At 40.9% G+C, this 25,257-nt stretch overlaps 1 protein-coding gene across 8 annotated transcripts in view; it reads left to right on the forward strand.

Annotated features, from left to right (window-relative positions):
• Nucleotides 1-25,257, forward strand: part of ARID1B (AT-rich interaction domain 1B) — a 505,408-nt gene that overhangs the window by 232,284 nt on the left and 247,867 nt on the right. For 5 of the 8 annotated variants that reach the window (XM_066615941.1, XM_066615976.1, XM_066615949.1 and 2 more), the window contains exon 5: nt 23,547-23,588. The exons of the other annotated variants lie outside the window; for them this stretch is intronic. In XM_066615941.1, coding sequence (XP_066472038.1) covers nt 23,547-23,588 — 42 coding nt within the window. The remainder of the gene's footprint in view (nt 1-23,546; nt 23,589-25,257) is intronic. 8 annotated transcript variants of the gene reach the window in all.

The following is a 25,257-nucleotide window of genomic DNA, read 5'->3' on the forward strand; positions in this document are numbered from 1 at the left end:
ATTGAGACATACAAAATTATGCATGGGAAGGATAAAGTGGATAGAGAGATGCTCTTTACACTCTTACATAACACCAGAACCAGGGGACATCCACTAAAATTGAGTGTTGGGAGAGTTAGAACAGACAAAAGAAAATATTTCTTTACTCAGCGTGTGGTTGGTCTGTGGAACTCCTTGCCACAAGATGTGGTGATGGCCTCTGGCCTGGATGCCTTTAAAAGGACAAGTTTGGACAAGTTGTCCTAAAAATTGGACAAGTTTCTGGAGGAAAAATCCATTACGGGTTACAAGCCATGATGTGTATGTGCAAGCTCCTGATGTTAGAAATGGGCTATGTCAGAATGCCAGATGCAAGGGAAGCACCAGGATGCAGGTCTCTTGTTATCAGGTGTGCTCCCTGGGGCATTTGGTGTGCCGCTCTGAGATACAGGAAGCTGGACTAGATGGGCCTCTGGCCTGATCCAGTGGGGCTGTTCTTAAGTTCTTATGATTTCATGGATCTGCTTCCATTTTCAAGGGTTAGCATGATTAGCACATTTAGAATTCGGAAGAAATTTTTCATTAGATTGGATAGCATAGAACTTCACAAGGTGTGTTAAAATTTTTGCTGCACACATGACTTTGTTCACTTGTTTGAGTGACTAAAACCTGTTAACTTCCTGAATGTTTTTGCATTGCCCTTGTTGTCAGTTTCCACCCAGTGTATTGAACTGATTCTGGCTTCATAATACAGAGTTGGCAAGGGTGTGGTTGGAAAACATCTGGAGTGTATGCATTATATTTATAGATTTTAAAATGTGTTGGGAGAGAAACATCTTCCAGTAGTCTTGTCAGACTTATGTTGTATCTCTCAAAAACAGATAATCTCATTAGCCACAATCAATTGTTTCTATTGTAAATATTGACATACAGATACTAGGTGGTCAGACTTTTAATGTAATTCTTTAGGGCAAGGTTGCTTAACTTTTTTTACATTTACAGGCACCAATGGATTGCCCAATATGTCCTCATGCCCACTTCGTCAGACTGTCGAAATCATCATATTCACCAATTCTCTTAGGATACTAGCATGACTTCAAAGGATGTCAATAGCTTGATTTTACTTTTCATATGGATAGCTAGGGACGGAACACCTCAATCCATATTTATAGTGTGATAGTTAATAGTCTAATCCAATAATTTTTTTTAAAATTGTTCTGAAATTGAGTCCCATACCCCCATCATTTGCTTCCATTTCCAAGGGTTACGGATACCCCCAGTTAAGAATGCAGCCAATCCTATCCAATTTTCTAGTGCCGGGGAAGCTGTGCCAATGGTGCATGCACTGCATCTTGTCCTGGGGCAGCAGTCACAGAGACCTCCTTAAGGTATGAGAACATTTGTTCCCTTACCTTGGGGCTGCATTGCGACTACACTGGTGCTGGAAAATTGGATAGGATTGGGCCCTAACTCAACTACTGTAGTAACTGCATACCATGTATGCATCTGTTAGGCTGATCATCTTCTCTTTCAAAAATAATTTTTTAAATGCTGGCCTCAGAGATAGCCACAGCACAGCAATACTGTATTAGAAAAAAAATTTAAAGTGTGTCCAATTAAATTATCTTTCATATGGTGAAAGATGCATGTAGTTAGATTAGATTTGGACCTTTATGTATTTTATTTTAGTTAAAAAAATTATATTCTTCCTTTCTACTGCACTCAAGGGCACGCAAGGCGGCTTACAAAATGAAATCAATAAAATTATAGATAAAACAATATTAAAACATAAAAACAATTAAATAAAAAAACACAACAGACTCCAATGAATCACAATTAAAATTACATTTCATACAAAGTCGCCAGCCCCTGATGTCAGCAATCAAATGAAAAGGTCTTAAGATTCTAACAAAAAACTCAAAGGAGGGAGCCATTCTTAATTCCAAAAGGGAATTCCACAAATGGGGTGCCACCACCAAGAAGGCCCCACTTCTTGCCACCACTGCACTCACCTGTCATTGGCAGCACAGTTAGATGGGTCCCCTCTGATGACCGGAGAGGAGGGGTAGCGAAGATATATGGAAGAAGAAGGAAGAAGCCAAACCCTGGTCCCTGGAACCATGGAACCAAAAACCCTGGTACCTAACTGTAAAGTGCTTTAAAAGTCAAAACTAGTAAAAAAAGTTTTTAAAAATGTTTAGGATATATGGAAGAAACATGTTAATTATATTATCTTCTTTTTCTTTTTCTTCTGCCTCTTTTAATAACACACCCCTATAACCTGTTCTGTTTTCCTCAGAGTGATGAACATTCTGTTGAGATGATAGTGTGTGCTCCCTCTTCTCTTTTCCTCCTTTTTGCACTAAAAGAAGAGATTGAGATAGTCTAGTTTTGCTTTTCAACTGTAGGTTATTCAGCTTCTCTTCATACAGCTTCACTGCCCTCACATAGTTATGGGAAATGGTGGGAGCATGAGTGCATTTTGTTTTGGCTAGGCAGAGGGCAGTGCAAATTGAGGCTATATGCAATTTTGGTATGAAACCAGAGCCTTGTAGAGTCTGAAATTTTAAAAGACAGTTTAATCCCTTGGGAATCTGTGCCATAGAAGAACCTCTTGTTCAAGAGAAGGAAAAAAAAGTGAAATTAAGATGTATCTTGTTAGAGCTCATTCACCCTTTATGTTTTTAGGGAACCTGAATTGGCTGTCTCCTTGTTATGTTTGCATCCAGTTGGTTCTACAGTGATGTGCAAAGTGGTCCCTAGTGGAAGGATGATTTGTCAGGATTGTACAGGGTGAATAGAGTATGTGCAATCTAAGAACTACAATGGGTTCTTCTGATGGGAATTTTCCTTTTTTAATTTTTATCTTTTAAAATGGAATTGAGGCATTCTTGGCATCACCTGGCAGGACAAAGTTCCAAACAACACAGTCCTGGAACGTGCTGGAATCCCTAGCATGTATGCACTGCTGAAACAGAGACGCCTGCGTTGGCTCGGTCATGTTGTGAGAATGGATGATGGCCGGATCCCAAAGGATCTCCTCTATGGAGAACTTGTGCAAGGAAAGTGCCCTACAGGTAGACCACAGCTGCGATACAAGGACATCTGCAAGAGGGATCTGAAGGCCTTAGGAGTGGAACTCAACAAGTGGGAAACCCTGGCCTCTGAGCGGCCCGCTTGGAGGCAGGCTGTGCAGCATGGCCTTTCCCAGTTTGAAGAGACACTTGGCCAACAGTCTGAGGCTAAGAGGCAAAGAAGGAAGGCCCATAGCCAGGGAGACAGACCAGGGACAGACTGTACTTGCTCCCGGTGTGGAAGGGATTGTCACTCCCGAATTGGCCTTTTCAGCCACACTAGACGCTGTTCCAAAACCACCTTTCAGAGCGCGATACCATAGTCTCTCGAGACTGAAGGTTGCCAACAACAAGGATGAAAACAGAATGTCAGTTTTGCAGTAAAAGGCCTACCTGTGCAAATGTTAGTAGACTTCCGTTTTGTAAGGCACAACAAGAGTAGCATGTAGATTTCTTTTTTATTTCTTTCTTTCATACTTAGTGCTTATTCTGAAAGGATGTACCGTAGTTTATAAAAATGGCTAGGAACTAAACCCATTTCTCCAGACCAAATCTCAGAATCAATTTTAGATGTGACAGCAGCAGCCACTTTATTTTATGCATATGTCTGCCCTATTCACATATAAATGGGGGCGTGAGGATCTAATTGTAATATCAAAAGGGGTGTGTGGTTAAGGGAACAAACCCTCCTTCCTCCACTTTCTCTCTCCATGCTGTTGTCTTGCACTCATTACCAGCCTGACTCGTTCAGAAATCAGGCTGGAAAAAAAGTGTTTGAAGTGGTGGAATGGAAATGTTTCTGCAGGCATCTTTTGATATAAAAATCAGACCCAATCTCTCTATGCATGAACTGGCCAGACACGTGAATAAACAAGTATGGCAGCTGCTGTTGTGTCTATTATCCTTTATACCTCTGCATGAGTGAAAAAGATTCTGTTCACAGACAAGTTGCACATCCCCTTCAAAGAAACATTTTTGAAAAAAAAGTAACATCTCATGTATTGTGATTTCCCCAGATATTATCTAATAGCCTAATGACTTCTCCAACACAAATAGGAATTTGTTGGATCTTTTGAGAACAGTTACTCATTTTTAAACACCTTTCTTTTCTCAGCATAAGCAATCATCACCTTCTTCACAGGGCTTGGTGCTCCTGATAAATCTGTTACCCTTGAAAGATCTTTCTGTATTTGCCACTCCAATCTTATATACCTTCAATATCTGTGGCACAAAATAACTTAGCATCTTGGATATTGACTCAATTAAATAAAATGGCATTTAAAAACTTCTGGGGAAGAAAAAATGCCATAACTGAAATGTAAAATTTCTGTTTTTCCTTAGTCTTATTTTTTTTTTTGCAAATTATTTTTAAAATTATTATATATGGGATAGTAGGCTTCTTGGGTCTAGCTGGAATATTCTTTCCTCCTTTTAATTGTATGTCTATATAGCAAAGACATTCATAAGTGAAGAAGGCCAATTCTATGCTTGGGATCATTAGAAAAGGTTGAGAACATAACTGAGAACAAAACGGCTAATATTATAATGCAGTTGTACAAATTAATGGTAAGGCCACACCTGGAGTTTTGTGTCCAGTTCTGGTCACATCTCAAAAAGGATATAGTGGAAATGGAAAAGGTGCAAAAGAGAGCGACTAAGATGATTACTGGGCTGGGGCACCTTCGTTATAAGGAAAGACTACGGCGTTTGGGCCTCTTCAGTCTAGAAAGGTGACGCCTGAGGGGGGACATGATTGAGACATAAAAAATTATGCAAGGGGTGGACAAAGTGGATAGAGAGATGCTCTATACCAGGGGTGCTCACACTTTTTTGGCTCGAGAGCTACTTTGAAACCCAGCAGGGCCCGGAGATCTACCAGGGGGGAAGGAAGCATCTGACAGACACCCCCTTTAATGTATGGAGCCCCTGCTGGAGTCTAGTCAGTTTCGTCAGTTTTGTTGCTGCATGCCTGAAGAGCAGCTAAAGTGTCAGTTTCAGTGTCAGTTTAGCTAAATATGTCAGTTTCGTCTAGTCACTAGACGAAACTGACATATTAACAGTTTGGAGAGACAGGGCTCCGTGATCTACTCATTTTGCCTCGCAATCTACTGGTAGATCGCGATCCACCTATTGAGCACCCCTGCTCTATACACTCTCACATAACACCAGAACCAGGGGACATCCACTAAAATTGAGTGTTGGGAGAGTTAGAACAGACAAAAGAAAATATTTTTTTACTCAGCGTGTGGTTGGTCTGTGGAACTCCTTGCCACAGGATGTGGTGATGGCGTTTGGCCTGGACGCCTTTAAAAGGGGATTGGACAAGTTTCTGGAGGAAAAATCCATTACGGGGTACAAGCCATGATGTGTATGCGCAACCTCCTGATTTTAGAAATGGGCTATGTCAGAATGCCAGATGCAAGGGAGGGCACCAGGATGAGGTCTCTTGTTATCTGGTGTGCTCCCTGGGGCATTTGGTGTGCCGCTGTGAGATACAGGAAGCTGGACTAGATGGGCCTATGGCCTGATCCAGTGGGGCTGTTATTATGTTCTTAGTACATTTTCTTTTCCAAAGTATGTGTAAGTACAATATGGAACAGGATTGAATTTTACTGATCAAAGAAAAGCTGCTCTGTGATGTTCATCTTTTAGATGAAATTGTTGACTAGGCTATGGCAAAATATACCATACCAAGGAACTGCCCATGTGCACACAAATATTTTATCATTAATTCATAATTATTTTGGTCATTTTTAGAAAGTAATAGTTTACTGGGGAGGGGGGAGGGGTGTTGACAACAACTTTATACGAGTTCATGGGAGAATTTTGCACAGAAAATAACAGTACATTTCACCAGAGGTACATTTTACCAGGTACTGAGTGATGGCCCAATCCTATACTAATCTTACGTGAGCGTTGTGGCTGCTGTGCTGGCCTAGGGTATCACAAATGTCCTACAAAGCATTTCTGCAGCACCCTGGGAATAAGGAGTGCTGGCAAGAAGACCTGTCCCATCCCACCAGTGCCACATCTGAAGCTGTGCCTGATGAAGCATGTTGGAGCTCCTCTGTGCAGTGCAGGGGCCAGGGGGATGGTGGGGAGAGGCGTAACGGGATGGGGGAAGGTGGTGAGTCTGCCATATCCTTTTTCCCCTCCCAAGCCTTTCCCCCAACACAGGGCTTCTCAGACTTGCGCCAGCGATTTTGCTGGCACAGATCCAAGTAGTTCCATTGGACAGGCTGGGGCTCAACATCATTTAAAGGAATAAATGTTCTCTTTCCCGTGAGGAAACCTCCAGCCTCATTCGTAGGGGTGAATACAGAGTGGGCCGTGTGGCCCTACTGCACCAGCGCTGGATAGGATTGGGCTGTGAAAAGGAAGCTACTGCAAATACTCGCCTATAAGTTCATCTCACAGATAAGGCAAGGGCAGCTTGAGCAAAAAACACCCCTGGATAAGTCGGGGTACGGGTAAACTTAGGGGGGGTATCTGACTATAGTTTTGTCTGATTTTACCTGAGGCCAGATCCTGAAAAATAACCTACCAGTAATTTTTGCCTTAAGAACTGTACAGTCTCTAATTTATTTAAAATATAGTAAAAGATTCCAACATACATTCTTATTCATTAACTTTGTAAATTCTGACTTCAGAACCTTTTTGTAAACACTATCAAAGTAAGTACACTGTAAGCAACTTACTAGTAGAACCATTAATCAAATCCTTCTTTAAGGTGCCTAGTGTGTTAAGCCAGAGTCTCTACATGTAACACACAACATATAACACATAACTGGGAGTGTGTACAGTGGAGAGACAAGCAACAAGGAATGAATGTGAGCAAGTTCAGCTGCACATAGTTGCAACCCTATTTGCTCAGAAGTAGACCCATTGCTTTCCATGGATGTTATTCTTACATAACTGAACTATGCGCTGAATTGTAGCCTTGAACTTTGTTTCAAATTGAAATGAGGATAACATCCTGGTGTTTAAAAAACCAGACGTCTGCCAAACATTTGCAAAATGGAACATGGCTGCAGAAGGATCTTCTGAATCTAAAGAGAAGGAGGCTTGCTTGATTTCAATGGAAATGTTGAGCCCTTGCTGGCTTTTTACCAGGGTGGGGGTTAAACTGAGGAGGTGTGAAATTCTTTGAAAATGATTTGCTGGGAAAGTTCTGAGGCAGCAGCAAAAAGAATAAAAAAAGGAGGCATTTACCTTCTTCTCCAAACAGGAAGGGAGATGAAGATACTTATAGGAGTTGTAGGTTTTGTGAAGAGTACAGTGCTGCACTTCCATAGCATCTGCCTTCCTACAGATGACAGTTCCCATAAGCACCTTCAATGTAACTGCCATTGGCTACAGTCTAGTGGGAACTTATCCTGTGCAAGATTTATGACTTGAATATGGAATTGTTTAGGAACCCAACAGTATCCTTGTGAAATTCTCATTCATCCCAGTGGGACTTGTGTAGAAAAGGTTCCCAGGACTATAGTGGCCATTTTTTATAGCAACATTAAACACCAGTCTTTTGTCGTTTTGGTTACGCTCATTTTCTTGAAATTACAATGCTGAATGCTGGAATTAAGGCACCTATACACTTAACCTTCAAATAAATGTTCCAGAGATAAGTGGCATCACTCTTTTTCAAAACCCTGTTGGTTGAGTACTATAGTACTGAACAAATAAATGCCAATACAACAGTATAGCATTTAGTGACCTGTGTGTTATTAGAAGAATGTTGAGTTTCTGCTTGGGAGTCTTGAGCTCTAATCCTTGCTCATTTATGGAATTCTCCCGAGTTATTCGGCAAGCTGTCATTTCAGTCTGTTGTGATGGTAAATGGAAATGTACTCCCCCCGTCCATAATGTTGTAGTGTTAGATAATTGCAACCTCATAATTCATAGCATTATTCTAAATACGTGTAAGTCAGAATCATCTGCCTTACCTGCCACTTCATCTGCATGGGCTGAATAAATGAAGCCCAGCATGCTCAGCATTTCCGCTTTTGTTTAAAGTGCCCATGTGAAAGAAGGAATAAAAATCCTCAGTTATGATCCTCAGAGTGCAATGATCTTACCCCTTGCCTTCCTGGTGGAGAAGGGAGTAAAGTGAGAATGCAAATTGCTGTGCTCTAAGGAGCAGAATGCGTCAATTTCACTTCTTTACTATGTGAGCTCTATGAAAGAGGACACACAGAACCCAGTACACTCTGCATTTCCACTTTCAATTAAAGAGCCTGCCTGGAGGACAGAGCGAGTAAAGCCGACTTGGTGGGAAGTGTGAGTGGTTCCTCTTGCCTCTTGTTCATCTTCATCCAGATCCACTCACCTTCAGGCAGCTCTCCAGGACCACAACAGCCATCTTGGTATCTGGTGAAAAGGAGAGATAGAGCTGTATGATATTAGCATACTAATGGCACCCTATGCCAAATCTCCGAATGTCTTCTCCTAGCAGTTTCACATAGATGTTAAATAGCATGGTGGACAGCCGTGTGGCACCCCACACTTCAAAGACCAGAGTCTTGAAAGGCATCCGCCAGCACCACTATCTTGACCTTATCCACCAAGTAGAAGTGGAACCACCACAAAATGTTGCCCCAACCCCCTACTTGGCCAATTGGTCCAGAAGGACACCATGGTCAATGGTGTCAGCTGCTGCTGAGAAATCCAGCAGAACCAACAATAACATAGTCCCCCATTCAGGCCCCACATAATTCACCAAGGTGACCAAGCCTGGCCTGAAGCAGATTAAAAGGGATCCAGATAATCAGCTTCATCCAGGACCAGCCCAAAAATGGGAAGTTCAGGACTGACCAGCAATTGTCCAACATGGTGAATCTAGGGAGGAGTTTTTAGGAGAGTGCACTTCCTGTTTTAATAACAACACCAGTATCCCCTCTCTCAAGGATCAATTAACCACTCTACCTGTTTGCTTGGCTAGCCCCTCCTGAGTCTAATAAACCATACTCAGCAAGGATCAAGCAGGCAAGGAATCCTGTCCACATCCACAAGCTGAAATGAATCCCATAAAACTACTGATAGGTGCTGTGGGAACATTACAGACATTGTCAGTGTGGAATCTAAGTTGTGGCGGATGCAAGTGATTTTAACTGCAAAATGCCTTGCAAACGAGTTACAGTAGATTTCCATGTGTTCCCCTTGATCATTCAGAGGGGCCAGATCCGATGAAATTTGCCTCACACAATAAAGAGCTATTCTGCTGGATGACTCTCTGCAAATGCAGTGGTAGCCAAAAAGAAAGTCCGCTTCACTGCCATCACCACCACAGCGTAGGCCCTAATAAAATGAACTCTAGCCCATGTTCAGTCAGACATAGCATGAATCTTCTTTGTGCCCGCTTTTTGTGAACGTTCCAAGCCTCGGGGAGGGCTGTGCATGGCTTCCCGCACCTCCTGCAGCCTGCTGTAGCCCTGCCTTCTTGAAGTAAGTGCAAAGCACCCTCCTCCCCTCCCTTAGCGATGCAATCCTTGGGATCACGTTACTGCCTCTCTCCCCTTCCCCCATCCCTTAAAGGGACGGGGAACCATTAAATGAACTGGTGGTTTGCAACCCACCAGTTTGAGAACCACTGCCCCAGAGCCTTCAGGAAACCCTCCGGATATATAGTCTTTTGGGGCAGACCATACAATGTGGCCTTCCTCCTCTGCTGAAGTAAGTGGTTCAGAGAAGTCTCAAACTTATCAGGAAGTGGTCTCTCCTTGAGAGCAGAGCGATCTCCACATCCAAATCACCATGTACTTGGTTACCAGTAAATATCTGGTTCAACAAGTGTCCTGCCTTTTGTGTACCGGGGCCAAAATCCTCTGGGACAGGCCTATGGTTGTCATGGGAGCCATGAAATCCAGAGCTGCACCTGTCCCAGTGGCCATAGCATGAACATTTAAGTTCCCCTTCACCAGTAAACAGAGAGACATCATGGGTTGGGCATCATGGCAGATTGCACACTAACAGAATCTCAGTCCTGCCCTCCCCTTCCAACACAATGCGCCAACACTCAAACCCAGTGGACTGTTGAATAGGGTACCTGGCAAGGAAGATGGACTCTTGATAGACATCAAGATTCCCCCTCCCTGCTCCTGCAATTGTGACTGCTGTAAAACCCAGGAACCTGGCAGAGAAAGCTGGAAGAAACTTATTCCTCCTTCCTCATCCAACCAAGTTTCTGTAACACACACCAGGTCAGTACCTTCATCCAGGATTAAATCCTGCATTATGCAGATTTTATTATTTTCTGACCTGGCATTCAGGAGCAGGAACTTCAGATTCAGGGGGTCAAGGCCAAGGCCACCAGTCATCAGAAGGTTGGGGGAGGGACCAGTAAAGGGGGTAGTCTGTCTATGGTGAACTTGCCTTCCCTTGGAATAACTTGTCTGTTTCCATAGCCCATTACCATCTAAATAGTTATACCCCCCTCCTTCTCCTCTGTGCTGCTCACTGAAAGCAAGTACTTACCTCACCATGAGAACAATAAACATATGCACTCATTCAAGATATTATTTCATCAAACATCCTGGTCGACAGCAAAAGGCCCTTCCCACAGGTCACACATAAAGGAATATGGGAGGGAAACTAGGAAGAGTACTAGTTTGTAAAAGACCCTCAATCCCAGGTGGTCTAAGCAACCAAGTCCTTCCCAGAACACTTCCCAGACACGTCAGCATCTCAGTTGTACCCCACAGCTATCCATCATCATCCGCTCTCACAGATGTTCAGGCTTTACACCCAGCCACCCTCATCACCCTCTTACAGGGGATCAGGTTTCACCCCACTTTCTCACCCCCACCAAGCCCCAAACCAAGTTCTGAGATAGAAGAAAGTAAAAAAGGAGGACCCTTGAAACTCCCCAAAAGGATGGCCCGTTTGGTGACTCACCACTGCAGGTAAGTCTGAGGGAAAATTCTCCACCCCAGGAATTTGACAAGCAAGGGGGCAGCACTCCCTCACTGGTCTGGCACCATCTATTCCAAAACTGCCACAGGTGCTCACTCTCTTTCTCAGGTCCTGGTTCCCTCCCTTCCCACAGAGAACAGCTGAGGAGAGATGAAGACAGAATGTACTGATAGTCATGTGGCACTGGGGGGGGGGATCCTCCACTACATTGTACAGCATATCACAGGAAAGAGCCCATGTACACAAGACTTTAGTCAGGAAGTTTGCGTTTGTCTGGGCTTTTTTGCTAACTACTCTTTTTTTTAAAAAAAACTTTAAGATGTAATCTTAAAGAGGAGGAATTGTTGCACTGCTTTTCATCTAAATGTGTCCAATCCCTTCTTCAGCTGATCCCAATAAAAGCAACGTGATGTAAGTCAGGATGTTGTATATTCTACCACATTGGTGACAACTGCTTTTAATTATATAGTTATCTACTTCACTTTCCCATTGTTTAGCCCTTCACTTTTAGTGTATTTTGAAAAATACAGTAATATGATTCCTAGAAGTAGGCTACAGAAGCCAATGACTCAAACAGTTGTGTTGTAAATAATAACCAATAAGTTCTATAAATAAATAAATAAATAAATTTTAATTGGCCTTCTAAATTTTTTGACATTGTGTAGTGTTTAGCTATAAACAAAAGAAATTACTTTAATTTCTTTTATAAATTTAATAATTTAATATAAACAAAAGAAATTACTTTAGATGTAAATAAATTTTGTACTACTTTTGTAGTAAATTTTGTACAAAATTACAAAATTTTGTAAATAAATTTTGTACTACTAAATAAATTTTGTACTACTAAATTTTGTACTACTAAATAGCATTTAATAATATGGGACAACATCAAGTCTTCTGTTGTAACATCATCTAACCAAAGGTAAAGCTCTTTCAGCAAGCTTGAAAGAGCTTGAGCTTGTCCTTGAGCTGCTGCACTGTCTGTGCATGCTAATAAGGGGAACGAGGAGAATTAACAAGCAAGTGTGGGATGCAGGGTAGATTGATTTAAGTCAAGGCGATTTAAATCGCCAAGAAAAATGATTGATTTAAATAATTGATTTTAATCAAGTTTCTACTTTTTCATTAATATATTTCCGGAACAAGCAGGCATACTAATTAGTTGCTATAACAATTAAAACATATTAGTTAGTAACTAAATAGAACCTTTTTGTTACCTTAGAAACATAATCCAAAGCCTTTTGATCATACAGCCCAAATGTCTTTTGCACTAAAAAAAAATTATACCTATTGAGATGGATGCAATTAAGAAATTAGCAGTTTTTGATTGACTCTTTAAAAAAAAAAATAATGGTCACAAACTTGCCTAAAAATTTTCAGAAGAAGAACTGGTGTTTACAGGACACAACACTGTTTCTCCGTGAGATGAGTTCTTGAATTGTAATCTGCCTTGAATATTTGTTCTGGCATAGGAAAGGCGGGATATAATCTTTTAAGTAAATAAATAATAATAAATTAATTAAATGTTAGTGCTGTTTGGATGACATTCTAAATATACATAATGAGAACAATAATAAATGTGTAGCCTTGGGTGGTATTTACAGTGCTTGACTGCAAAAGTCATTTTTTGCCACAGTTTCTTTTGTATTGAAAAACAGATTCAATTCAGACATGATACCAAGCCAATTTTTGTGCTAACCAGTGTTTAGAACCCAAACTATGGTTTCAGCTACCAAAACTGTGGGCATTCTGTATCATCCTTTAGCTTGCTCGCCTCCCACCAGAGTTCCTGAATGCTATCCCAGTCTACTTGGTTTTCCCCTGCTGCTGGCAAAGCAATATCAGATGTGCTGCTAGGTTATCATTGTCCAGTTATTCCTAGGAAATAAACTAGCCCAGTACTACCTCTCTGGAATTTTTTGTGCTGCTTTGCTCCTCCTGTATTTGTATGCATTATTTTACAACCATAACTCATTTTTTATTCAGTGGTACTATGCAGCCTTCCCACTCTCACCTTCTGTCCCATTCATAACTGGACAGCAAAATAGATGTATTTGGTTGAGCTTTCCTAAAACTTCTCTTGAACAATTGCAGTATGTTGCCTGTCCCAATGCACCAATGAAAAAGAGTACTATTTTTAAAACCTGATAGACTTGACACAACTAGATTGGGAAACTATGGAGTGAAAAGAGGGCTAGATCTGTGTAGTTAGTTGTGACTAAGCATCATGAAATCAGTAGGACTTAACTAACTAAACTTAAATACTACCAAAGGAATTTTGAAAATAAGTCCTGAGGATGGACTGTTGCAGCCCAGCAGACTATAGTACCATTTTGAAAGTGGGATGAAATGCTCCACAGTGATTTTAACATTCTGTCCCACACAAAGGTTTTGCTCCAATTTAGACTATGCTGAAAACTATTTTTAACTTTGCCCTGCAGATCAATTACAGAGCCTTGTGAAGTAATAAACATTTTGGTTTTATTTTTTAAGGGAAAATTAAATGTTCAGGCACTTTAGGAAAATTCAGTGTCCACCCAGGGACAATCACACTATGGGGAACCTGTTGTGTTGGCAACCTTCAGTCTCGAAAGACTATGGTATCGTGCTCTGAAAGGTGGTTTTCGAACATCGTCTAGTGTGGCTGAAAAGGCCAATTCGGGAGTGACAATCCCTTCCACAACGGGAGCAAGTGCAGTCTGTCCCTGGTCTGTCTCCCTGGCTATGGGCTGCCCTTCTTTGCCTCTTTGCCTCAGACTGTTGGCCAAGTGTCTCTTCAAACTGGGAAAGGCCATGCTGCACAGCCTGCCTCCAAGCGGGCCGCTCAGAGGCCAGGGTTTCCCACTTGTTGAGGTCCACTCCTAAGGCCTTCAGATCCCTCTTGCAGATGTCCTTGTATCGCAACTGTGGTCTACCTGTAGAGCGCTTTCCTTGCACGAGTTCTCCATAGAGGAGATCCTTTGGGATACGGCCATCATCCATTCTCACAACATGACCGAGCCAACGCAGGCGTCTCTGTTTCAGCAGTGCATACATGCTAGGGATTCCAGCACGTTCCAGGACTGTGTTGTTAGGAACTTTGTCCTGCCAGGTGATGCCGAGAATGCGTCGGAGGCAGCGCATGTGGAAAGTGTTCAGTTTCCTCTCCTGTTGTGAGCGAAGAGTCCATGACTCGCTGCAGTACAGAAGTGTACTCAGGACGCAAGCTCTGTAGACCTGGATCTTGGTATGTTCCGTCAGCTTCTTGTTGGACCAGACTCTCTTTGTGAGTCTGGAAAACATGGTAGCTGCTTTACCTAATTACTTGTTTAGTTTCTGCATTTAGTCTGCTGTGTATTTGTTAGGAGTGCATATCACTTTCAACAGAAGGAAGATGGATTTCCCATAGTAAACACAGGTGAGTTTGTTGGTGCATGGTACAGTGTTATGCGTGTTTTAAAAAACCTTATGGCAGTTGGTACTAATGTGGCAGCACTGGCTGCTGAATATGGCAGTGTATAGGAGGCACAACACAATAGGAGGCCTCATTGCTTTGTCTTCCTTGACTGGATTTTATATAACCTTGTGTGTTCCTTATATTCTCCTCACACAGACATAATCAGACTCATGGTAGTGCATAATTTCCTAATACAGTGCTTCCCAAACTCCTACAAGCGAGTTGGTAGCACTGTAAGTATGTGCAGCAGAGGGGCTGTGGCAGTGACACAATCTCCAGGATTGTGGGGCTGCCAAGGATGGGAGGGTTTCTTATTTACTTACCTCCAGCCAGTGCCAGAGTCCTAGGGTGTCCGGGGAGCCCTCTGCAGGGTCCCCAAGCCTCTGTAAGTGAAAAAAGTTAAAAAAGGGCACTTCCAGTTTTGCGCTGGCTGGAAGTAAGTTAAAAAAAAACCCCTCCCATCCCCAGCAGCAGCACAGTCCTGGGGATCTCATCACAACTGCAGCAAACACCTATGTGCGTGTGTGCATGTGTTTTGACTCCTGATAGAGAGTTTGCCTATAAAGGCATATGCCTTTAAAAGGACCACTGAAACAGTTGAAGGACAGGTATGCCTATGATGTAGGTGATTGTGAAGACTTTCTTGACAGCAAGGGGAACACCCAACTGAGTACATTATAGGCCTGGGCCTCTACTCTCACAGTAGTATGCAGAAAGATTTACAATGTTTCTAAAAACCTTTCCAATTCTTTTAAACACAAAAATGAATGTGCAGTATAACCATATTATACATTGTTATACATATTATATATGTATTATTATGCATTTGTTGTTGTTTTAACATGTGTTAAGCTTTGGCTTAACAGTTTTGATGGCGCATATAAGAGCATAATGTTTAAATTATCCAATATAAATTAATAACAACCAAGATCTAAGCAACAAATAGTGGCAGGCAAAAGCTGACTAGATGACCACAATAGATATCAGCTGGAGCCTACTGTGTCACATGCATGCTTTTGTGCATTTTTGTGCATGCTTTTGATACATGGAGAATATTTGGTGTGTTTGTTTGCATTTCAAGTAATGGTGTTAGTGTTAAGAAAAGCCATTTTTGAGAATCTCTCTGAGACAGAAAATCAGGATGTGTTTCCTGCTTTTGCTGTCCCTCTGGTCATATAAATTGCCTGTAGCACAATGCTGTTAAAAGTGTGTGCGTTTGTGTGTGTGTGTGTTTTAAAAAATCAAATGCTAATGCTTTGTGACTCTATCAGCATCCAAAATTTAAAATGCGTTTATAATTTGTGACCAACAGTCCTCTGTATATCTCACTTTTTGTGCTTTTCCATTCCGTCTGATGATGAAATTGGTGTAAGTCAAAAATAAAGGTGTGCCGTCCCAAAAACTTTTCCATTATCTACTTGCCTTATTTATTTCAGCCCTCTAAGAGTCTGACCCCTGAATCTTTGCTTTTAAACGTGAAATAGATATCCCATGAACAACTAAATAAATGTGAGTAATAATAACCTTTGAGTATTGCTAGAATACATGTACAATCACAGCAGTGTGTTGATGCAGAAACTTCAGGTGTGCATATGTATTCCAGTAGCAAGCCTGTGGAGGTTCAAAATTGTGTCCATTGTGTCTTTAAACCTCTTCATGTGAATTCTGGGGGGCAAGAAACAACCCTCATTTATATCCAATACTCTGATTCTTTTTTTATGGATAAATCTTTTTGAGTAGGTGAATAAATAGACATTGGATTAGTAGGCTGTAGTAAAAGTCACTGCTTTCTTTTTGCAACAAAACAAAAACAGTCACAGGATCCAGCACTATCCCCTGTCTCCCATTCCCTGTGCAAGGCTAGTCCACGATTGCAGGTAGCTAAGAGAAAGGTATGGCACTATGTCCCTTTTCATGTAAATAATTTAGACTTTCACTTAAATATTTTGTTGAAAGTACAGTATTTATACTAATTTGTCACACCAGCTGCCTCTGCTGTGGATGATCGCGATTATTGCTCACAGTTAACACTGGACCATATTTTAGGGTTAATTTAGAAGCAGACGTCTTACTAGCAGACTCCCACAGAAATCTGGAGGAGCTGGCCTCTGTAATGACTGAGTAAAAACAATGAGAAATAGCCAAGTTTGGATTTAAGCATTTGTCCATAACAAACAAAAAAACTCCTCTGAATTATTATGAATCATTATGAATTATGGTCTTACATTATGCGGATGCTGCTTTCCAAAATTGCTATAAATGCTGCTTCCCAACCTATTTTCTCCCACTGGTGGGTGACTTCTGGACCTGAAGTCCCTCCATCAGGAAAATGGTACACCTTGCATCTACTGGATGTATCCATCTTGCATCCACTGCTCTCCAGAGGCAGTTCTGGAGAGTAGTGGATGCAACAGGAACATTCACTCACCTGGCTGTCTTCTTGTAATACGCTTTAAATTGCCCTCAGTTCCCACTTTATAAGGATTTGACAGTTTCCCAGTTCTGAAGCATTGAACTGCTGCCATCATATCTAATCTGGCCCTGAATCTGTTTTTCTGTATAAAATGACTAGGAGCAAAATTTCTGACTTCTGGGGTCAGGTATTATTAATATACTGTAGATCAGTGGTTCCCAAACAGGTGAGTCACAACCCACCAGCCAGCACTTTCCCCTGTCCCTTTAAGTGGGGGAAGGAGGGGGTAGTGACGCAACCCCCAGAATCATGCTACTGCTGGGGAGGAGGGGGGTTTAAATTTACCTGAGGGAGTGCCGGCTTCCAGGGAGCGTGGGAAGCCCCACAGACACCTCTGTAGGGCTCCTCAAGTCTCCAAAACAGTTTTAAAAAAAGATTGAAAGCCATAGAAGATATTATTAAAGATAAGGAAAGAACCTGATAACTGATTCTGCGTTTTCTAGAATGTTCTGCTCCCATTGGGTAGAATATCTACCCAGTCATGCCAAGGCAAAGAGCAGTGTAACAGAACAGAGCTAAAGGAATGCAGTATTATGGGGCGTAATATTGTTCACAGATTTTATTTAGTTGCAGACAGGTATGTTTATTTGTTAACAGCCACTGATCAGCATGTATGTTTGTTCAGTAAATATACAAATAGGAAAGATGGAAACTTGATTTTTAAATGAATGATTTGAATTATTAAGTAAATAATCTAAATTTTCTATCCTGTTAGGGTTGATTTTATATTATTATGGCACATTTTAGTCTGGATTGTACTGGCCCCATCTGAATTGCTTGTCCTGCCCCTGACTCCACTATTGTTTACAAATCCACACCACTGGGCTAGCCATCTATTCAAGCACAGGAGCATTCCTGTGTTTATTTATGGAATAGTGGAGGCTGAGATATGCCACTATGCTATGAGATAAACTCCAGTTAGATTTCTCTCTCTTTCCTTTGACCAGGCATTATGCTCCCCGCTTTGGGAAATACTTGTATTTGGCCTTCGTCAGAGTACGTATAAAACTTCTACTTTGTGCTGAAATTAGTTTTGAATGTAAAATTAGAAAGAAAACATTCAGATTCACATGAGGTGACGTTTTAAAAAATTCTTTATTTGCACTTTGAAGTTTGTATTTCGATAGTGAATGAAGTTTGCTTGAAAATTTTCAAGGTTTGCTGAATAAGTTCATTTGAAAATCAATGGACCAATTTTTAGTCAGTAATTGGAGTTCACAGTGATCTCCTACTCCAAGGAGAAAGATAGTACCTTGAAATTCTTGTTATTCTGACATGTTTCCTGCTATTACAAAACTGCAGTGGACAAGTCTGCAGTGAAAACCGAATAAGTCAAAGAAATACCTTTTATTGTACCAGCTGAAATCTGTTATATATAACCTTCTGCTTTCTTTGTTGTAAATACTCAAAGACTCATCTAGGATATACAGCCAGGGTATGTAACAGCAGCATGTAAAATCAGTTGCCTTCCCCTCCCCCAGTTCCCCTGCCTCAAGCCTTGAACACCTATTCCTGAAAAAACTTGTAGTTCAAAGGCTTGCATACTTGGATGTTAATGGCTAATTGTTGTCTCCAATTCTGTGATACCAACATAGCTGCTAATGGCCTTCATTTAGTGGTATGTTACTTTCATATGATAACCAAACTCATAATCCACTTTGATCATTGAAAAGCTGATGAAAAATACAGAGAGGTGTGCTTGCATCTTAGGTGTATAGCAAGATCTATTCAAAACTGTTTGAAGTACCCTCTTGTCCCCGCTAGAGGGGGATTCCTTCAAGGCCAGATTTTAAACTCTTTTAAGAAAAGCAGTTCCTGCAACCTTGCATGATGCTATAAACTGTTATGTTGCTTGAATTGCAAACAGCTTATTCTGTATGACTTTGTGACTATTTCCTTTCACAGATGCTAGAGCATCCTTATAGGAGAGGAGGAAATTAAACTGAATAAGATTTAGTGTACGTTACTGGAGGAAAAAAATCAGTCTTTCTGAACAAAGATAGCTGTGTTGGTATTTTATAGAGCTGCCCTTGACATAAAATGAAATATTTTATCTCAGAATTGAATCTAAGCACTTGAACGTTCTTTGATTTCTTCCAGAAAAATAGAATTGACATTATCTGTGCTGTTCAGTACACATTTTGTAATTAGAACTTCCATCTACTGGGATAAGTTCATACTGAGTTTTTGAGCAGTTTGATAGTCTCACATAGGAAATTCAAGTTGTGAAAAAAGCCTGTATTCAGTACATAAAATATACCCAGAATTTTTACAATTTAACGTTACAAGTCCTTGTGCCTCCTTGAGTCTGTGATCTGACAGGAAAAAAAATCAACTACACTGACAACTTTAAGCAAATACATTTTATGTCGTTTTCAGTCAAGAATATATATAGTATTCAGAAACTGGCATCAAGCATATTTTTTATTCTGCCTCTTTTCCCCCAGATTTTAGATAGAACTTTAGAGCGCAATCCAAAAGCGCCCTTGGGCTGATGCAAGTTCCTTTTACACCTCCTCAAAAGGAAGCCGGGCCGGCGCTCCGAGAAGCGCCAGCCTGCGGAGGCTGACAGAAGCCGGCTTCCTCCTCGACTCTTGCATCTGCCCGGCTGGGCTGATACAAGAAGAAAAGGTAGGCGAGGAGGAGGTGGGAGGAAGGAAGCGGGAGGGGGAGGGCGTGCGGTGGGCGGCCCTGGGGGCGGGTGGGGAGGGGAAGGCGGGGCTCAGATCCAGAAGTTATGCCAGATCGCAGCTCCCGTTCCTGGGGAGAACGGAGCAGTTCCAAGGTTGTGCAAGTCCAAGGAGACCCATAGGGGCCAGTAGCCCTTACCAAGGAGAAAGGGGAAAAGTTTCCACTTGCCTCTGGCTGAGCTGCTTATGGCCGCTGTCCTGCGGTGGATACAGCGCAAGCCTCCTGGCTTGCTTGTTCCAGCGCAGAATAGGATTGCACCATTAATTGATTACCCATTAGACCAGTGTTTCTCAAACTGTGGGTCGGGACCCACTAGATGGGTCTAGAGCCCATTTCAGGTGAGTCCCCATTCATGTCAATATTTTTATTTTTAATATATTAGACTTGATAGTACCATGGCATGTGACTGCATTTGGGGAAATGTTACAGATCTGTACTTTTAACAGGCTACTACGAATATGTTTTTAACAATGATAGTAAATGGGGCTTACTCCTGGGTAAGTGTGGGTAGGATTGCAACCTAGGATTGTTAAAACTCTTTCTGCTTGATGATGTCACTTCCGTTGAGTCCTGACAGTCTCATTCTAAAAAGTGGGTCCCAGTGCTAAGATTTGGAGAACCACTGCATTAGACAATATTGTTATTTCATCCCTTTATTTTAGCATTATGGATTGTTTAAATTTCTAATCCCACCTGTGATCCTGATTCTTGTTTTCCTTATGTGAGTTTAACATCTCCATATACAGGCGGGCCTGTAAACAGGGGCTTCATGTCCTGCTTCCTGTTAGTTGCCCACTAGCATGCAGGCTAGTTACTTGCACATTCTGTTATTCAGTTCAGTAAGAATGTTTAAGCAAGAAATGCCTGCACTTCCAGCACAACTATACAAAAAATAAGATACTGTAATGGGCACAGGGGGAGCTCTGTGAATCCATGGATAACTGAATCCGCTGAAACCAGATCCATGGTTATAGAGACCTGTATACATTTTGCATTGTAAAATAGGATACAGATAAATTGTAATATTTTGTGCAAGTGAATACCTTTATTTTTATTTTGTCAACTGTTTTGAAAACTAAATGTATCCTGACCAGATTGAAAATGTATTTTACTGGTTCAACGAGATCTATTTAAATCTTTTTTTAAATGCATTTCTGTTCTATGCTGATCTATTTTGTCAGTGCATTCTTTTAAGGAATCACATATTTCTTTGTGCACCATTATAGAACTTGGTGGTTTAGATCAGGGGTGTCAAACGCATTTCATATGGAGGGCCACATAGCATTCATGATGTCTGCTGAGGGCCGGAAGTGATGTCATTAGGCAAGAAGTGATGTCATTAAATAGGTCATAACCAAAAATAAACACTTTTTTCTCACTTAGGAACTCATTAGCTGCAAATAACAAAAGAGAAAATATACAAATCTTGATCATATTTCAAGATAAGGGAGAGTTCAATTTTCATGTGGGCTGCTCTTTTAGCAGTAACACTTCAGCACTACTCAGCAGCTGAAAGCCTGAGGGCCGTATAATTGAACATTGAACTCAGTTCTTCTTTTCTTGTCTGTATGCACTAGAAACCAACACTTAAGATTTTCTGATCACCAACAGTTTCATATCTGGCTAAGTCATAGACCATCAAGCATCCTTTTGAGTTCCTAATTCTCCATTCTGCCTTGCAGTTAAACAGCTATGGTCTCTGTCCCAGGAGAGTACATTCTGTTTTTTAGGGCATGTTAGGAGACATAGCTCCCCCATTATATAACACTCTGTTATTTGAATCTGCCTTGTTGCTCCTGCTGTCACCCATATTTACAAGTCCTGAGCAGAACTGTTATTATTTCATATGCAGAAGTACTTTCAGCCTTGGAAGCTAAAGCTCAGATCACATGCAACATGGAAATGCATTGTCATGTAGTTAGAACTTCAGGTATACTCATGAGTAGCAACCAGACAGGTCTGTAGCACCGAGGTGGACTTAGAACAGTAGTTCCCAAACTGGGCTGTTGCGATTCCCCAGCCAGGGAAGCCCTGTCTGCCCCCCCCCCCGTTAAGGGGAAAGGGAAGGACAGAAGCATCAACGTGATTGCTGCAATCACGCTGCCGCCGGGGTCAAAGATGGTTTTTTTTCCTCACTCAAGGCAGCACCTTAGGCACTTCACAACAGAAACAGGAAATACCCTTTTTTATTATTTTCAGAAATTTGGAGGAATGAGAAGCCCAGACCTCCCAGGAGGCCAGCACTGCGTCAGATAATGAAAAAAAATACCCTTTAACCCCAAGCAGAGCGATCTCAGCAATTGCATTGTTACCTTTGTCTCTTCCCCACAGGAACTTACCACAGTTCCCAAACTCCCAGAGAGTTTGGGAACAACTGACTTAGAATGATCAGTTAACAGCTCAATAAAATGTGCTCATACACACAAGATAAGTGTTAACAGTACTTGTTGTTTGTGATGATTGGCATTCTGTGAAATGCAGACAAATGCAGTTGTCTTTGAATAACTTTCAAGTGCAAGAAATGCTAAATCATTAATTCTTGCGGTAGTTCTAATAAAACTAGTTACCAAGTACACAGATTATCATTCCTTTCTTGTTATATATCTCACAAAGATGCTCACATTGCATACTTAACATTTTGCCTTACAATAAAACTTTATTTATTTGTTTACCCAATTTTTATCACTGATTTTCCCCAAAGAACACCCAAAAACCATTGAAAACAGTTGATTGCAATATATCATTAAAATATCTTTGAACATTAAAATCAAACTTAAAAAAAACTTACAATAAAATACAAAACCAGCAGCAGAGCCTTTTAGGAAAGGGTGAGACCTGTATAATCTAATCAGTGTGACAAATAATTTACATCCATTATTTTAAAAAGCAGTGAACTCAGAAGGCTTGTTTGAAAAGAAATGTCTTTAGTCCTTGCTGGAAAGCCTTTAAGGAGGGGACAGTCTGTAGATTAAGAGGGAGGGAATTCCTTCAGGTTGGTACAGCTACTGAAAAGGGCCTGTTTCTTGCCACCCTTCCCACCCCCATGTGTGACAGCAGTTGTAAAAAGGGCCTTCTCTGATTACCAGAGGGGATGAGCCAGATTATACAGAAGTAGGTGGTCTCTCAAATACCCTGGTCCTAAGCCATATAGGGCTTTAAAGATCAAAATCAGCAGCTTGAATTGGGTCTAGAAATGAGTTACATGTGGTGTTAAATGTGTCATTGTGTTAAGTTTACTTATGAGTAGTGACTATGTGCCATACAGTCATCAGGACCACAGCATGGAGGTATGGCGTATTGAACACTTTGCCTCCTTTTTTTTCCTCCAAAAATCTTCTCAACAGCTTTTTAAACCACTTACTGCATTGCTCTCTCAGTATGTGGTGCTTAGTTATTTACTGAGCTTAAGTTTTGGTTGATACCCAACTTGAATTTGTAATTTGAATGATTATGAATAATCATAATTTGAATTTCTGTTTGTGGATACCTTTATGACATATATATGATATATGTACAAGTACATGTATTACTTTCATCATCTGATTTTGCAGCGTTTGAAGAAAACTGAAATTTTGAAGGACCACCCGAGGTTTGATATTATCTGTGCTCTCCCTATCATACTATCTTAACTTTCTATGCAAGCAGAGGAGTGTAGTTTGCCTTCTTTCAGGAAGGATAGTGCTTGAATGAAGTCAAGCTCTTTTACAATACATTACAACAGTTTTTGAACTGCCTTTTTTTATGACACGAGAAGAGAAATCTTTGTATTTCCTCCCCTAAAAAAGAAAATGCATTGGTGGGGAGGGGGCGTCGGCAGTATAATTAGTCCAAAACTTGGTACTACCTATTCTGTATCTCGATTTTGTGTGTTACAGTAATGTACTCTTCTGTCCTCCCATATTTGACTCCATGGATTCTGATATTGTGGTCAGGAGTTCTTTTTAAGTGGCTACCTTTGAAATGATATTTCTCCTTATAATTTCAGGTTGAAGTCTTGGCCTCGGAGGATGCTTCATTTGGACTCAAGGTCTGTAGTTGATGAAGTTTTGTTTTCTTAGGTGTCCTCAGTTTAGGATTTGAGTTTGCAAAAGAAGTTAATTTTCTGCCTGGAGATTATATATAACTTTAATTCATATTCACCATTAGAAATAATGTCTTGGGTTTAATCCTCTGAGGTTGACAATTCACATAGTTCAGTGTTATATCCTCTCAGTTTGTGAGTGAAATTTTGTTTAGGGGTATCAAGCTGGAAAAGCAGAAAGCTACAAGAAACAGATGAATAGCAGCTTTTAAACTGGTATTTGATAATTAGTTTTGTTCTGGATTCTGTTAATATACCTCTTTCAATGTGTCTACTGATAGCCATTGTTAGTGTGTAAGGGGACTCATGTTGTAGTTCTACTGTACGCTGCAATGACTTAGGTCAGTGATTTTCAGTCTTTTTCATCTCGCGACACACTGTCAAGGCACACCATTAGCTTTTTGACAATTGTCAAGGCACACTGTGCTGTCAATGGGGGCTCACATCCCCCAGTGATAAATGGGGGATTGATATTGATAAATGGCCCTCTCCCAAATTCCCGCGGCATACCTGGGGACCATTCGCGGCACACCAGTGTGCCACGGCACCATGGTTGAAAATGGCTGACTTAGGTTATGCTAGATATCATATGCTTAGGTTATGCTAGATATTGGATGGAGGCCTTAGGCCTACTTTGCAAACTTTTTAGCTTTGATTTAATTTATTTGTGAAACTGTGGCTGATGTATGTTATGATGTTGATCTCCTTTCTAGGCGTTTCTAGTAGCAGATGATTCCAAGCAAGGCAGATTGTGTGTAGGCTATATAGCAAGCTAGTGAGAAGAGAGAATGGCTAAGGGGAGAGGTGTAGGAATCTGGGAACATGAAGCTAAATCACGAGTTTCCTGCTATTGAATATCCATATGGAATGATACCTTTGAAAGGGCATAGAAGTGGCATCAACACCAAGGTGGAATGATCAGTAGGAAAAGAAATCGCTTCTTATAAGAAAAATCATGCACAAATTTGACTTTGGTAATTCTGGAAAGAAAGCTAAATTAACACCTTAAAAGTTACTAAATATTTGTGACAGCTTGATTTACCATTGTGCCATTATTATGTTGTGATACCTGATTGAAAATAAATTATTAAAAATAAACAGAGCTGCTCCAGTGTTTGAAGCATTTAACATATGGTATTCTGTAGCATTTTCCATTTTTTATTTAATTCACAGCATGCATACAGAATACTCACTCAATATTTAATAAACCTGGAGGGTCAGCTCTGGTGAACTCATCTCCATAATCCTTCATGCTAGCTGAGTAAACAGAAGTATTACAGAAGATTATTGTGGCCAGTAGCTCTTGTTTCCTGACCTATTCTCGAAAAGGCGATGCTATTGTTTTATGGTTGAAGTTGTAATTTGGCAACAATGTATGTCTGACACAGGCCACAGGTAAAGTGCTTACTATATAAGAATTCTACTTATACTCCATCACATTTATATTTCTTAACGTATGCATTGGCCTGTTCAGTTTAGTACTTCAAGTTCAGTAACCAGCAACCCTGGAGGGCACAGTGAAGGCATGCTTTTAAAAGTGAAAAGGTGTCGGTGGACTGCACACTTTAGTAAGCACCTTACCCTGATTCATGTCATGTATAAATTAGTCCTTAGA

Source organism: Tiliqua scincoides, chromosome 1, assembly GCF_035046505.1.
Source record: "Tiliqua scincoides isolate rTilSci1 chromosome 1, rTilSci1.hap2, whole genome shotgun sequence".
Lineage (NCBI taxonomy): Eukaryota > Metazoa > Chordata > Lepidosauria > Squamata > Scincidae > Tiliqua > Tiliqua scincoides.